Consider the following 17328-nt stretch of genomic DNA (forward strand, 5'->3'; position numbering starts at 1 on the left):
GTCACTTGTAGGCAACGGGTAAACACTTTTCACATTTAAATCACACACAAAAAAGGTAAAGCGGTATTTTGTGAAAATATATATGACTGGAATATTTAGTAGAATAAAGATAAGAATGCTGAGAGAAAAAAAAATACTAAAAGGAGTTATGAAGGATTTTAGTTACCCAAAGTATCATAAAATGAGAAACAACTAGGTCAAAATGTCAATAGTGGGAAAAGGACAGAAAATGATAATTAAAAAACAGTTAAGGAAACTCACAAGGCTTGGTGACATCCTGTGTGCTGGGTGAGGGAGAAGTTAAAACAGACAAACTTTGAGCTTACAGTATTAGCAAAATTATCATTAACTGAATGTGTAAAGTCAGGAAGGAGTTTGCAGAGGATGTGGGAGAGGAAAGTGGCTTCATTTTTCTGTTTCCTAACCACTTCCATCATCACCCTCATTATGACATTCAAAATTAAAACAGGTTTTAAATCTGAGGTTTATCATCTAGGCTAGTGTAAAAAAGTCTTCCCTCAAACAACTGTAGAAGAGTCTGCTAACCATAAGTCTATAGATAGACCTTTCTATGTGTGCTACGTACGCCATCACTTTTCTCAGCTTCTAACCTCCTTTCCTAGCACTTCACCATTTACCAAACCCAACAAGTGTCCAAGTCTCACTTGTCAAGGCCTCCAGCAGGCCCAAGATCATTCTCAAGAAGGGTTTATAGGCACCACTGACTACAGTGTACAGATATACCTATGCTGGCGCTCTACAATTTAGTTACTAAGAATATTTCAGTGGAATGTTTTAGAGTTATTAGCGCATCAAACACATTCACGTTGGAAGGCTGGTGAGATGTCAAGAAGGCTTGACAAAAAAATCAGAAAAGATGTGTTATTTGCAGAGAAAGGCATGGTTCTGAGAGAATTCTACGGTAGAACGTGGAGACGCTGAGATGAACGCACTGCCACCAGAGGACTTACCTGGGCAAACTTGTGAATCTGTTCCACCACTGCAGCAAACAGAGCATGGACACTTTCATCAATCAGACTCTGCATGTAATGCACTGCCTCTTCGTCAGACAGGTCTAAACGAAACTTGTCCTGAACCTGTAAGGCCCCAGTCTATTAGCTTTTGAATAAAGAAAAACATAACATTTCGAAGAGACAAGAACAAACGGATACAGATATTATTACAATGACCTATTTCTCCAGCAAAAAAAAGGTTCATAACCTATAAGGAGTTCTGAATATAGTCTCCTGAATGTGGAACTTTACTTTTTGCTCTATGCTCTTTATATCATCCTATCTTGGTTGGTTGTAAATTTTTTTTTTTTTTTTCAGAAAAAGATTAACAAAGTGAATAGACAATAGTTCTGTTCAGCCCTGCAAATTTAAAAACAGACAAAAAGTAAACTATAGATCTTCTAAGATGTCCCCTTTCCTATAGGAGTTCCTTATACTTCTGCAAAGAACTACTTCAATATGACCTATAATTTCTAAAGACTGATGACTTTTTCATTATTTCATATTAAAACATACAGTGGATTCTGAATAGCAATAAGAACTAGAAAGATTAGTAGAGATACAGATCAGAATAGTTCCCTAAAACACACAAGCAAATGTTACCAAATGACTGTGTGTTAGAGCTCAGTTGTATCTGACTCTGCGACCCCATGGACTGTAGCCCACCAGGCTCCTCTGTCCATGGAATTCTCTAGGCGAGAATACTGGAGTGGGTTGCCATGCCCGACTACCTCATGCTAACACTGTGCAAAGCACCTTACGTGCAGTATTTCATTCTATTCAATGGCTCTGAAGCAGATAATATCTCAATCTCTAAGACACAGAAACTGACACAGAGAATTTAGGAAGCCAACCCAGGGACCTTTAACTGACGCTAAGAGGCTCACACTTCCAGACGATCTCAGTAAGCACTGTGTTTACTCCTTTCTCCTCTTATAAATGATCCATATAAACTTCTGAAAAGACAGGCTAGAAGAAAATGGGGTTTCCAAGTGGATAAAAAGTGGTCCACATTTAGTATTTCCTTTTAAGTATGGAGTTTAACTACTTGAAAATCAGGAAGAAGAAAAGGCAGACAGTACTACAACCCATCACCAATGCAATGAACATGAACGTGGGCAAACTTCGGGAGATGGTGAGAGACAGGGAGGCCTGGAGTGCTGCAGTCCATGGGGTCCCAAAGAGTCGGACACAGCTGGGCGACAGAACAACCACCACCACCACCCACGGCCCGCTCGGTGCTCTTCTCTCTACTGCACTGCAGTGTACCGGGTGACCCGACAGCTCTGCAGCCTCAGGAGAGAGGAGGAAAAAGAGAGGCAGGGGGAGCAAGTGAAGGACAGCTGGGTAGAGGGAGATCTAAAAGCATACCTTCAAATCAACTCTCTCTCTCACTTCTGGATCCCAGCTAAAGAATTTATTCCATTGTACTCCTTGATTTCTACCTAGGGAGGTCATGTCTGAGAATTTTGAAAACTATTTTTTTTAAGGACGTCAAAAACATTATAGGGTAGGAGAATCAAAATAAACCTTTAACCCAATTTGTCAAAGCCTGCATACTTATATAAGTGCTTAAATTACAAACAGAAGATATGTATTTAGCATATAAAGAAAATGTTATTCACCGAATATGAAGACATTCTTTTTTATAAGAAAGAAGATTAACAGCATAAAAATGGTAGATTTGTTATCATACATACTGACTTCTGCTAGGCTACTTGTTACTCTACCCCTGTCCTTTTTTACCTCTGTTCCTTTCACCCTTCTACAATTTCTCCTCGGAATTTCCTGGGCATCTCTATCAGCTCCAAACTGTCCTTTTTCACCTCGTTAGCTAAGGCTGCACTCCAATCAATCTGCAGTGTCCTTTTTTTTTTTTTTAAAAGAGAAAGACTATAGAACATTTTATTATCATTTGTAAATTTTGTGCTACACGTCCCTTATATTAATGCAAATTAAAATAAACTTAGAGACAGTATTTTTTAAGAGCCAGTAGTTGAACATCTGTGAACGCTTCAATGGAGCAGCACCCTTGGAACTCTTGGGAAACTGGAAACCCAGATGAGACATATTACTTATCAAGCAAAAGGATGCAAACTTGTAAATCTCAGTCTCTGCACTGTCTTTCAAAAGTAGATAAAATACCCTTTGTTTGAAATATCGTTGAGTGTTACCAAAATGCGACACAAAGTGAGTGAATGTTGAAAAAATGGCACCAGCAGACTTGCTCAACACAGAGTTACTACAACCTTCCAAATTTGTAAGGAATGCAGTCATCTATGAAGCACAATAAGATGAGTAGTCAGTTTCAAAAAATTAAAAAGAAATTGATAAAGATGTACTAAAATATGCTATGGAAAAAAGGAAAATATTGTAGAACTTTGCTATGATTAAATATTTTGAAGATATGCCATAAAGATAGCTGGTAACCAAAGTTTAAACAATAAAATCATGATTGTCTAAAAGGAAAAGTTGAAATAAAAGATCTAATAAGAACAAAAACCACATACTGGAAGAAGAAACAAAAAGATTCCATTTGACAACTACCATTAGAACTTTCATAAATGAGTTCTGAACATAAGTGAAGTCAGGCAAGAGTGAACATATGACAGAGATAAATGGGTTTAAAATAAACAGCAACAACAGATCCTAAAAATAGCAACACACGCATAGGCACACAAAAGCAACAACATTTGAAATCTGGTGCAGTCATCCGTTTTGAAATTTTCGTCAACTACTTATGTTTCTTGACGAATGAGCTTAAGTTGAAAAAAATGACCCACATCAAAACCTAGTGTGATAAGTAGTCCATTTCCTAGTTTGGCCAGGGTGGGGAGTTTTGAAACAGTGCTTCCTAGAAAATAATAAATGAAATCCTAAAAATAGCATAATTTTCTTAAATGTTAAACAATAAGACTTACATTAAAATCCCTCTCACTGCCAAAGACTCATAAAATTAAGTAAAAGAGATTAGCTTAATTCATGTTTGAAATTATGTAAATATTCTTGTACCTTTCAAATCCATATTGAAATACTAATGCCCAAGGTGACGGCATCAGTAAGTGGACCTTTTGAAAGGTACTTAGATTATGAGGGTGGAGCCCTCATGAATGATTACTGCTCTTATAAAGAGACACCAAAGAGCTTCCTGGCGCCTTCCACCGTAAGAAGTGCCCTTTGACCCTAAAGGGGCTTTAACTTGACCATTCTGGTACCCTGGACTAGTATTCAGAGCTTCCAGAAGCATAAAAAATAAATTTCTGTTGTTTACAAGCTACCTAGTGTCTGGTATTTTGTTATATGTAGCAGCCAAAATAGACCAAGACAATGTTCGACCCACAGAGGTATGTTTCTAATAATGCTGAGTCAGTTACATCAGAACTTAGGGCTTTTGGTAAGAAATATTATTTACAACAATCAGAGAAATTCCATCTTACAATTTTAGTAGTTTTATACTTCTATAAGTTAAAAAGCTATGCTATCTTTGAAGCTCATTATTAAAAAGCCCTCTGATATTTAAGATCATTTTATGTTTTATCTTTGGATAAATAAAATGTGTTACATACACCCTCCTCAATGGCTCAGCTGGTAAAGAATCTGCCTGCTATGTAAGAGACCTAGGTTCAATCCCTGGGTTGGGAAGATTCCCTGGAGAAGGGAAAGGCTACCCACTCCAGCATTCTGGCCTGGAGAATTCCAAGGACTCTATAGTCCATGGGATCACAAAGAGTTGGACGCGACTGAGTGACTTTCACTTTCAGTGAATCAGAGCCAGAAATTAATTTGAATTAAAAAAAAAAACTTCAAATTTGTTACTCCTTTCTCCCATCTCTCACGTATCTCAGGGTAAGATAGTTCTGAATAACTGATCATCTATGTGACAGTTTTCTTTCATGCTTCTCTCTGCAGGTTAAGTTAAAAGCAGGTCTCTACTCTCCTGACACAGTAAGAAACCCCTGTAACCACGGGTATGAATGGGAAAGAGAAAGAACAACTGTTTTCTTCTATATACTATTATAATATTTTCTTTCTGATTCTTAGCATGCTTGGTCTGGGAGTACCAGGAATCAGGTATCTTCGTAGGAATATTAAAGAAAAGCTAAACTTTTTCGGACAAAGAGTAAGGGTAGTGATAGTAAGCTTCCTCTCTTGATATAGTGAGCCACTCATGTGACTGTGGGCATGAACAGGGAAGGGGATAAAACTAGTTGCAGAGGGCTTGAGAGGCTGTCGTATTCTGAAATGTGAAAAAGAAATATACACAAGGTCTCTTCCTTAATTTACATTACTTAAGAGTCTAGGGGTTGGGACAAGGGGAAATGGGTTGTTAAAACCCTGATACTTCTTAAGCATGAAAAGTAGACTATAATATCTGAGGGTATATGAATATTACCTTTTTCACAGTTTTATCAGGTTCAAGAGCAATATCTGGAATGTTTGCATCCACCATCAAGGAAAACAAATTCAAAATAAGATTAGAATACCTAAAGGAGAATGGGAAATAAAAATAAGCAGCAATGTGTTAGAATTTTGCCATTCTTTCTCATATTAAGAGCACTCCTACAAGTAGTGATACTTAGATTTTTATGATTACTATTACTCCTATGGAAAATAGAATGTAAGCTTATTCACCAGTTGTCTCAATGAAAAGCAAGGCTTGAAAATACATCTTATTCTAGGGCCTTGATACAATACCACTTCTAGGTCTCCCAATAGGGAACACACCTTTGGAGTAACCATCTAATAATGACATTTTTTTTTCATTTTTTAGTAAGTATATTCTTTTCAGAAGGGATCTAATGGGGAATCTGCTTAATTACACTTTACTAAGGAATGAAGATCTGTCTTTGCTCAATGAAGACAAGAATCTGCTACCTTAAGACTACCTCGGTGTGTCATGGGATAATGAGTGAAGGGGTAATGTGACTCCATCTGCTATCTTAAGGCTTCCTTGGTGTGTCATGGGTAACGAGTGAAAGGAAATAGTGTGACTCCATTCATGAGTCATAAGTATCCTCCAGGGACACTAATCCCACCGTCTTAGAAAATACAGTGACTGGTCTGGTTATAAGCTTCCTAAATGGAGGAGAAAATAGCTCATACTCTTCTACACTAAAAATATACAAGATATCTAAATCATTTCACCTTTGGAGTCTGTGGACCCCTGTAGGAACTAAAGGTTTATCCTCATCAGTGCTGGAACTTTTCATCTTCCTCTAAACAAAGAGAAAGTATGCTGCCATTCCAAATGCTCACTACTAGTGGCGGAGCTGTGTGGGGCAAGGTGTCAGGAGGTGTCCACTGGGCACAGGCCACCTCCTGCTCAGAACACTCTCCTCTTGGGACAGTTGTGCCCTGAGAGGTAATGCAGCACTGTAGTGATAAAAGGAGGCCCAGATCTGACTTTGGGGATGGATGTGAGTAAAAAATTTGGTTTTAGACAATAAAGGTTTTTCCTGGTCTTGGTAGAAAGTTCTGGATCTGTTCCCCCTAAACTGAAACCATGGGGTTGCAAAGAGTTGGACACTACTTAGAGACTAACCTATACACATGCTGTGCTTTGGTTAGTCACTCAGTCATGTCCAGCTCTTTGCGACCACATTGTCCGCCAGGTTCCTCTGTCCATGGGATTCTCCAGGCAAGATTACTGGAGTGGGTTGCCAGTTCCTTCTCCAGGGGATCTTCCTGGCCCAGGAACTGAACCTGGGTCTCCCACATTGCAGGCAGATTCTTTACCATCGGAGCTACCTGGAACCCCCCCCCCCCACCCACACACACATATCGGAGAAGGCAATGGCACCCCACTCCAGTACTCTTGCCTGGAAAATCCCATGGATGGAGGAGCCTGGTAGGCTGCAGTTCATAGGGTCTCGAAGAGTCGGACACGACTGAGCGACTTCACTTTCACTTTTCACTTTTATGCACTGGAGAAGGAAATGGCAACCCACTCCAGTGTTCTTGCCTGGAGAATCCCAGGGATGGGGTCGCACAGAGTCGGACACGACTGGAGTGACTTAGCAGTAGCATATGTAAATATATATATACACATATATATACACACACACACATATATAACATATATATAGCATATATAAACATACACACACACACACAAAGTCATGGTCAACGGTGTCAAAGCTTCAAAGAAGCAAACGTGGCCACTGGATTTGCTATAGGTAACTGTTTATTTTGATAAAATTAGTTTCAATAGCAGAGCAGGACTGGAAGACTCACTGGAGAAGGCTGAGGAAGAAAGGAGGCAAGTAAGTGGAGGCAGTGAGAACTTTAAAAATAGATGTACTGAGAAGGAGAGTGAAGAAGTGGGGCAGTGGTACAATGTTAGCAATACCTGGTCTTCTCGCCACTATTAGTGGAAACCAGTGGCACTCACCTAGCTGTGGCAGTTAAGAGGGATTACAATTTGCGGCTGTAAAATTCAATGGGGGAAGGAGGAAAGTGAGAATTAAAGTATATTATACACAGTGGTAATGAGACTGAAGTTGAAGACGTGGAGGAATGAAAAGAGCTGTAAGGATAGACGGTGTGCTGGTCAGCCAGTGAAAAGCACTGGATCAAGATTTTGAAGGGCTAACTCGACTCTTAATGAGAGGGAGTGGCCAAGGTTGGCTTTACAAGAGAACAAGGCCCTGTGAGGCCAGGTCACGGGTGGACCATTCATGCAGATGTTGAAGTCACAGCCGCAGGCCTGAATAAGACAACAATGAAAGTTTACAGTGGAGGAGAAAGACAGGGAAATAGGCAGTTGATGGTCAGCAGTAAGTAATTTAGCTGGTTTCATGGCATGCATCTATGCTTGTGTTAAGAAGGCCAGCAAAGAAAGGTTCAGAAACGGCATTTCGGAGCAGGAAGGCACCAAGAGCTTTAGGCTCTGTCGTTTGCAGGAAATGGATACAGCAGAGGGTCCATGGAGAAGGCTGTCAGGACTGCAAGGCACCAGGACCTTCTTTAAGCTCTGCGGTTTGTAGGAAAGGGGTACAGAACAGGGTCCATGGAGAAGGCTGTAAGGACTACAGTGTCAGTAGGATACAACTGCTACGCATTAGGTTACGAAAACGATACTCTTTCAGTGAATCCTTAATAATTCATGCTCTGCTTTGTTGACTATATAGGACTTTCCCCAGTCTTGCCATAGGGGAATCTCAGGAATCTACCCACAGGGTAACTCAAGGAGAGGAATGCAAGGCTCAGTTTTGAAAGGGATATTTCGGAGGTTCTCAAACCTGGCTGCCCATTAAATTCACCTGGGAAGTTTCTTTAAAAATACCAATGCCTGGGCCAAATCCCAGGCTGACTGAACCTGATGGGCTGCAACTGTTTTGGTCTCCCCTCTCCAACAAAGATCCCTGGTTATTCTCATGCACAGCCAGGATCTATGTTAAAATGTTTGCCTTTATTATAGCCCAATGTGTGTTCCTTTTGTAAAAGGCACATATTAGTGTTTCTGGATTATCTGTTGGTATAAATGTAACTGGGCTTCCCAGGTGCTCAGTGGTAAAGAATCTGCCTGCCAGTACAGGAGACGCAAGAGATATGCGTTCAATCCCTGGGTCAGGAAAAACCCTGGAGTAGGAAATGGCAAGCCATTCCAGTATTCTTGCCTAGAAAATTCCAGGGACAGAGGAGCCTGGTGGGCGACAGTCATGGGATTGCAAAGAGTCGGACAGGACTGAACACACACATACATAGAGAAATGAAACCACCCATGCTCCTATTATTATGGCAAAGGGAAACAATTTAAATAAATATAAAATGGATTATTTTCTAAGAAGCTTAAACATCCAGTTACTTTGTGGATTATCTGTCACTACATTTCAACTGTATTAATCTTTTACATCTGTTGCCATTAACCTACATTTCCTATTTAAAACAGAACCACTGACACCAAACAGAAATTAAACATTAGTTATTCAAATCCTATCCAGAAAAACAGATTTAAGGTTACTAAAAATCTTTAAAAGCATTATCAAAAGAAAATATAAGGTTAAGGTTAAAAAACGAGGGTGAGAAAAGTGCAAAACCAAGTCTGGACAAAGATGTAAGGATGGATGTGATATAAAGAAGATTTTGATAAAGGAGCAGGTTAAGCACAGTGTTCAAGGAAAACATACTCTTTCTCTTACCCATGTTTATACCAATCATCAAGTTACTCATTGACTATACAAAGATGGTCTAGATTTTCCAGTAAAAATCTTCAACACTAAGAATAAAAATCATTAACTACATCAAGTGAGGTTCTCATAGCGTTTCAGAAGTCTGCTTCCCCTACAATTTCTCCATTTTGCATGCAGTGAATATCAGAGTAGAATTCTATAAAAATATTTCTTTAATAAGTGTACCACTTCCAGGAGGGAGAAAAAAATGAGGTTAACAATGAAAAGTAGTGTGATACACAGATTCACTGTTTGGTGACTTAAGACATCTTCTAAGACAGTATGAGAACTTTGCTTGATATGGCAAAATGCATTCCTAACTTCAGTATTTTTACTGAAAAGTTTAGGCTATCTTTGTATCACCAGCATCTAGCATGGTGTCTGGCATATACATGGATTAAGAGAAGTTTATGTTTTCCTTCAATACTTAACATTCACATTATGTTTGAGCATTACTACTGCTGCCCTAAGAGTATTCAAAAACTAAAATTTCCAATTCATTATTGGTACAACAATGCATTTTGTTACATGAAAATCACACCATAAAATGTGTTCTGGCATCTGTATAACTATAACCACTCACAACTTAGTTCAAATGAGATTGCTTGGTTTATGTGGTCCGTAATTTATTCAATGATTTCTTATTGATTAGGAATCAACAAAAACCATGAAAAGAACAAGAACAAGGTTGACACCCTAATAATAAGTGTGTCAAATATTCTGTAAACAAACTTTCGGCTATCTGGCTAATTCTTATGTCCTGAAGGAAATTTTTACTAACAGAAGCATATTCTAAAATACAACATTAAAAAATAAATGTTGACAAAAATATTAAGGCCCAGCTAATTTCAACAGTGAAATTCCTGAAAATAAAAAAAAATTAAAACTATGTTCATGAAGACTTAACATAAAGTGAGGAAGATGAGTCTTCATGATTTTCCTTAGTAGTGAGAAAGTTAACTTTGGCTCTGCACAAACAATATGCCTCTATTTTCTCATTTGGCTGAATTGCTACTAATCCATTATCAGCGATAGTTTATAAAGCTCGTTATTTTCTTTCTGCTTTCAATAAGGTAGAGCACCTTTGACATTTCTCTAGTTATCATTTCATATTATCTTGTCTGTCTCCTCACTGAGATTGCCAAACTTTCATCTAGCTATGGCTATTTTAAATTAAAAATTCCAGGTATTAAAGTGGAACTTTCATCTCTGAAAGTGCTTCTGCATCATCAGGCACTGATCTTCTCATTCTTCTTTCAGCATTTCTAGAAAGTAAAACTGAGCCACTCTCCCACCCAAAGGATAATAACGTGGCTGTCTGTAAAACGCACACTAAAATCTGTAACGGCAGTAGAGCCTGAGTTAGCGGTGAAGGCCTAGTGAGCCACCGCGAAGATGAAACTCATTAATACAGGTCAGCCACTTGCCCGGGACCAGTAGTGTCGATATCACCCGGGAACATGGCTTCACCCAAGATATGAGGCAGGAATTTTCACACAAATATTGATGGTTTTTATTCAACACACATATTCTGAGTGTCCATAAACTGAAGTTACAAAGACATAAAAGACAGTGCCCACATGCACAGGCAACTCATTTCTACTGGTTTTATGTTCACCTGGAAGAGAATACAGGTGGTCTCCTGAGCTGGGATTTTTCTGGTGGACTAAGAATATTCATTTTGCATTAGTTAGGTTAAAAATGGATTTAGGGTTAAAAATGGATTTAGGGTCAAATGATCCATTATTTTTGACTAATCATCAGAGCCAAGTCCTGAATGTAACAAACATGACTTTTAATTTATCTTTTTCCTGATGATACATGATGTTCAATCCTAAGTAAATTTGGATGAAGGAAGCAGAGACATAGTGGCCTTGGAAAAAAAAAGGATAGAGAACAAAATCAACAGCTTTTTTTTTTAAAGAAGAATGACTAATGTGGTACTAAAGAGAGACAAAACCATATGTAACATTTATTCAATTGTTTAACAGACCTCAGAATGCTCCTCAAGAACAACTAAAACTAAGGCTGATAAAGGTGTTAAAGAATAAAAATCTGACTAATCATTCCAAGTGAGCTAAATGGTTCATTCTTGTGTAATGCCAACCTCCCTGGGGTTTGGTGGGATTTAGCAGTCAGTTAATTAGTGAGAAAGCAAGAAATCGTCTTTTTCCTTTGAAATCAGACTGCTTATCAAAACAGTCATCAAATACACATTAACAAATATTGCTGCCTATGTCATTCTGAGAAAGAATGATGCTAAAAAGTGTATTGCTGTTGTTTTAGTCTCTAAGTCATGTCCAACTCTCCTGCGACCCCATGGACCATCACTTTCCAGGCTCCTCTGTCCATGGGATTTCCCAGGCAAGAATACTTCATTCTCCAGAGGTTCTTCCCAGCCCAGGGATTGAACCGACATCTCCTGCGTTGGCAGGAGGATTCTTTACCATGGAACCAGCAGGGAATACACTTAAACAAATATCTTTCTTGCTCTGTGAAATGAATTTACCAAAATTCTCTATGTCAAGCAAATCAACCTACCTTCGAAGGTGGAGAAAAGCTGTGTAACACTGTTTCCGGAACTCTTGGTACTGCTCACTCTGTGTGCCTCCCATTCCTTCCACCATTTCTTTATTCAGCTTCATTGGAGGAGGAAGAGGCTTTGGGTCCCGACCCAAAATATATCCAAAGTCTATGTGGAAGAGTTTGCCTGGATGTTGATAAGAAACTCATTTGTTTCCAGAATCATATGTATCTCACAATTGGTAAAGCAGTGTCTCTTCATAAAGAATATTAGTTCATGATGAAGTCCATTAAATTGATACTGTAACTCCATACTTAGGAGTAGCCTTCAGAGTATATTTTAGCTCCTTGCAGCTCACATTCATTCAGATGAAACTATACTTAAAATCCCAGGGTAATACTTTAAAATTAAAATCTTACTTTTAGATCTCCAGAATCAAAAATGGCTAAAGCCTGGACAACTGTCAAAAAACATTTCCCAAATTTCAAATTATATTGTTAGCTTTATTTGAACCATTTACAATTAACTGTGTCACTTATTAGCTGCAAACTAGGAAACCACATAGTATTCACCTCTGTCAAGGGCTGAACACAGCTAAAGTGCCCATGAAGAGAAACCCTTGAGCAGTCATATAAACTCATAGGTCAGATATTTAAGAACATCACTGATGATTCACTTTGGATAATGATTCACCACTGAATTCATAAACCATCTTTAATTTACAAGTAGGTCTGAGTAGGCACATTAAAAAACTAAAAGTAACCCCTCGGATTCTATAATCTAAGTAACTACTAAGGCAGGGATTTAGGCCTGTTCTGTATGTTGCTGTTTCCCCAACCTCAGAATAGTTTCTAGCATATAGAAAGCACTCATTGTTGAATGAAGACACTAATTCATTTAAAAAGCCAACTGAAAACCTCCCTAGTGCAACATGCCCACTTTTATTTTTATCCTGTAATGCATTCTGACCTGTTTTATGTGGAAACCTTTCTTCCATCATGCATTTGAGAAAGTCAGATTTCTTTCCCTCAATGGCACAAGCTAAAAACTTTCCTTCTTGAGATGCATGTAATAAATTTTTACATACTTCAGCCATCTTGAAAAATATTTTTAGATAGTGATTCTATCCAGTTAAAATGTTAAGCTAACCCTTCTGTCTATTGCCTTTCTCTGAGCATTGTCACTATTATCTGAGAACTTTATACACAGTCATTAGATCACTGTTGGAAACATAAAGATGGGCACAGAACTGACACAAGTTGTGGTAACAAACTCTCAGGAAACAGTGATCCACTGGCAGGCCCTCCGAGTCAGGGTATACAGGCCCTTTAGTAAAACACTTCACATCTCCCTTGGTCATGTACGTGACCCTGATAGAGTTGCTTACTTAACCTTTCTAAGCCTTATATTCTAGCCTACAAAACAGGTTAATACTAATAATTATCTCCTGGCAGAATGAAAAGAGATAATATAGCTAATACTTAACACAGTACTTGGTACACAGTCATCACTCTAAATTTTAAATACTGAATTCTGTTCAAAAATAAACACTAATATTTATTTTTATTAATATATATATTAATATATTTTAAAGACATTTAGAATGTCCCTGATACCTGATATCACAACTGCCAGCAATTACTATAAGTGAAAGAAAAGAAAGTGAAGTCGCTCAGTTGTGTCCAATTCTTTGCGACCCCATGGACTGTAGACCACCAGGCTCCTCCATCCATGGAATTTTCTAGGCAAGAGTACTGGAGTGGGTCGCCATTTCCTTCTCCAGGGGATCTTCCCAACCTAGGGATCAAACCTGGGTCTCCTGCATTGAGGGCAGATGCTTTACCGTCTAAGCCACCAAAGGGTAAGCAATCTTATTTTCTGCAACTCTTTTGGGTATTTTTCTTACAAAGAAAAACTAAATAATACATTAAACTAGAATATAACATTATTCTAGTTTATTAGTTTAATAGTGAATACTACTACTACTACTAATAAATAAATAATAGTTTAATAATACATTAAACTAAACAATACATTAAACTCTGAAAAGGAGAAAGAACTTCAAAGCTGCCAACACAAGGTAATAAAAAAGTTCAAATTTTAGGCAATAATAATATTAAATTTAAGTAAAGTTCAAGATAGATACTAGCACTATTTTCCCACAACACTAAAGAAAACTATACTGCATATTATTTGGAATTGACTGAAGCTATACTAAATATGGGGCATGGAGTTCATAGGCAAAAAGAAACAACAGCTTAAAAATGAACGCTCATAGTGACAAGTAACCAGAGATTTAAACATTATCATACCATGGCTATAGAAAGAGTAGTCATTGTCCAGGAAGAAGAAATTATCTTCTATTTTCCTAGGTTTTCTGGCTGGTCTAAGACTTATAATGATATGAGACATATTAAGAGGTGAAAGGAGCTTCACAGGTGGTGCAGTGGAAAGAATCTGCCTGCCAATGCAGGAGACACAAGAGACACGGGCTCGACCCCCAGGTCAGAAAGATGTCCTGAAGTAGGAAATGACAACTGCTTCAGTATCGTTGCTTGGAAAATATCGTGGAGAGAGGAGCCTGTTGGGCTACACAGTCCATGAGGTCACAAAGAGTCAGGCATCACTGAGCATGTGCACACACACACACACACACATGAAAGGGATCCAGAAAAACTAAGTAACTCCCCAAAATGGATGAAACCCTCACCCTAAATACCATCTTCAGCTAAAGACAAAGGAGGATGTTGGGGTAGGGTTGACACTTCAGATGTGAGGAAGGCAAGGAAATGGAAAAGCAAATGTTAGGAAAACAAATGTTTGCTAGGCCTTGCAGAGACAACGGGACACAGAGTGGACTCTAAATCTCCAAGAGTTTCACCCATCACACCTAACTGTATTCTTTGCAGATATTTCTGGTGAATGGTCTATTCTTGGTATAGGCACTGTATCTAAATTTTTCAGGGAGTTAGGGGTAAGGTCAAACATGCTTCCAGGGGCTTTTAGGAATTGACTGTTTTCAGCTTGAAATGCCAGAAACATTTTGGGGTGGCAAATCTGGTTTCCCTGTGCTAGCATTAATATAACTGTTGCATTGAAAACCAGTTTTTCCACTTATCGAAATTATTTCATTATTTTTTTAAAAAGATACACCAGGCTTAAAATATTGTTAAAATCAGAGGGCTAGTTAAAGTCTTATAGAGGAGGCACAACTTTTCACTCTAAAATACCTTTTTGGCATGAAGATTATTTTTGAGCTGAAACCAGTCAAAGCTCAAAAGGAAGAAACTTTGACCTTCTCCAAAGCTGCCTAAAAAAATGTTAGTTAGAGGATCTGTTCCAGGAAGGGACCTATTCACCATAGACTAATCACAGTATGAATTATGTGCCTAGACAGGGAGGAACCTGGTGAAGTTTGTTAAAAATTCCTCTTTGTGTCCCATTCATTGTCTCTGCGTGGCATTAGCAATTATTTATTTACCAAACATTTGCTTTTCTACCTTCATGTCAATTGTCTTCCTCCCCTTTGATATCTCAAACCACTATCCCCAATATCCTCTTTTGTCTTTAGCTGAGGATGGCATATTGGGTGAGGACCGCAGTCATTTTGGTGAGTTATTCACATTTTTTTCCTGGGTCTCTCCCATATACACACTAGTAAACTTTAGTTTTTCTTCTGTAACTCTGTCAATAATCCCATGTCATTTTAGTTCTTAAACCAACCAGAAGAAACCAGGAGGGCAGAGAAAAATTTCTTCCTTCCCAAGAGTCTCATAAGAATTTTTTAAATGAGTGTTTCTAGTATAGTAAATGGTAAATGGTGGAGGTGAGATGAGAAGGAATTCTAACTAGATATAAATAGCAAGATAGCAAGAAGCCTGTAGAGAACCAAAAGTGGTTTTGCCTCCCCACCCCAAAAAACAAAGGCAATTATAGGTTAGCAAAGTGTTTTCTGTTAGTCTCACCAGTCTGTCTAAATCAGCATGCATTTGGTAAGCTCCTACCTTACCTATTTCTATCAAAACACTTTAGGCTGAGGTGTATACTGAAGTTATTTGTTCACTCATCCTTCTCAACAACACTCAACTTTTAATGAACCATTAAGAGTGTTACAATCAAGAACCTTGTTTCATTCATTTTTACTATAATCCTGAAACCTAGGGTAATATCTAGTGCACAGGAGCATACAATGTGTCTATTTTCATTTCTTTAATTGACATCTCAATTTCACATTTAGCGCTTAGGCAACTTTTAAAAAAGGTACTGATGTGAGACATTTCCTTCTAGAAACCCAAGAGCCCTTACAGAAGTTGTCATGACTTGGGTCTTCATTTCCGTGAGGATCTATATTGGAATTAAGGAAGGCAGAGTCTGGATCACCCGGTGCTACCTTGTGACTTAATACCGTCCTATGATTTCAGTGTTTTTGACTGAGTTGGTATCAAACAGCAAGAGTACTTTCAGTGTTGCAGGCTAATACAACAGAAGCAGAGTACCCTGAAAACTGTATTACAGCACCCTGCGTAAAGAGAGGTTATGAAGCAGTTTTGACAAAACATGATTCTTTGGAGGAGGGAACGGCAAACTGCGCCCGTATACTCGCTGTGAGAAACTCACGAACTGTGCAAAAGGCTAAAAAGATATGACACCAAAAGATGAGTCTTCCAGGTCAGAAGGTGTCCAGTATGTTACCGGGGAAGAGCCGAGGAGAATTGCCAACAGCCCTGGAAGGAATGAAGTGGCTGGGCAAAAGCAGAGATGACACTCAGCTGTGGATGTGTCTGGTGATGAAAGTAAAACCCGGTGCTGCAAAGAACAGTATTGCATAGGAATCTGGAATAGGTCCATGAATTAAGGGAAACTGGACATGGTCAACCAGGAGATGGTAAGAATAAACACCGACATCATAGGAATCAGAGAACTAAAATGGATGGGAATGGGAGAATTTAATTCAGATGGCCATGATATCTACTACTATGGGTAAGAATCCTGTAGAAGAAACGGAGTAGCCCTCATAGTCAACAAAATAGTCTGAAATGCAGCACTTGGGTACAGCCTCAAAAATGACAGAATGATCTCTGTTCGTTTCTGAGGTAAGACATTTAACATCACAGTAATCCAAGTCTACGCCCCTACCACCGATGCCGAAGCAGCTGAAGCTGATCAGTTCTGTGAAGACTCTGAAGACCTCCTAGAACTAACACCTAAAAAAGATCTTCTATTCATTATGGAGGATTTGAATGCAAAAGTAGCAAGTCAAGAGATACCTGGAGTAACAGGAGAGTTTGGCCTTGAAGTACAAAATGAAGCAAAGGATAACTGAATTCTGGCAAGAGAATGCACTAGTCAGCAAATAACCTTTTTCACCACAAGAGATGACTTTACACATGGACATCACCAAAAGATCAACGCTGAAATCAAACTGATTACATTCTTTACAAAGATGATGAAGCTGTATACAGTTAGCAAAAACAAGACCTGGAGCTGATTGTGGCTCAGATCATCAGCTTCTCATAGCAAAATTCAGGCTTAAACTAAAGAAAATTAGGAAAAACACTAGGCCAGCCAGGAATGACTCAAATCAAATCCTGTATGAATTCACAGTAGAGGTAACAAATAG

At 38.6% G+C, this 17328-nt stretch overlaps 1 protein-coding gene across 2 annotated transcripts in view; it reads right to left on the reverse strand.

The window, feature by feature from the left end:
* The window catches only part of PIK3C3 (phosphatidylinositol 3-kinase catalytic subunit type 3), a 157570-nt gene that overhangs the window by 5858 nt on the left and 134384 nt on the right, over positions 1-17328 (reverse strand). For both annotated transcript variants that reach the window (XM_061131258.1, XM_061131257.1), the window contains exons 22-24: positions 11726-11894; positions 5407-5497; positions 972-1097 (exon numbers count right to left, since the gene is read on the reverse strand). In XM_061131258.1, coding sequence (XP_060987241.1) covers positions 972-1097; positions 5407-5497; positions 11726-11894 — 386 coding nt within the window. The remainder of the gene's footprint in view (positions 1-971; positions 1098-5406; positions 5498-11725; positions 11895-17328) is intronic.

Source organism: Dama dama, chromosome 27, assembly GCF_033118175.1.
Source record: "Dama dama isolate Ldn47 chromosome 27, ASM3311817v1, whole genome shotgun sequence".
NCBI classification, from domain to species: domain Eukaryota; kingdom Metazoa; phylum Chordata; class Mammalia; order Artiodactyla; family Cervidae; genus Dama; species Dama dama.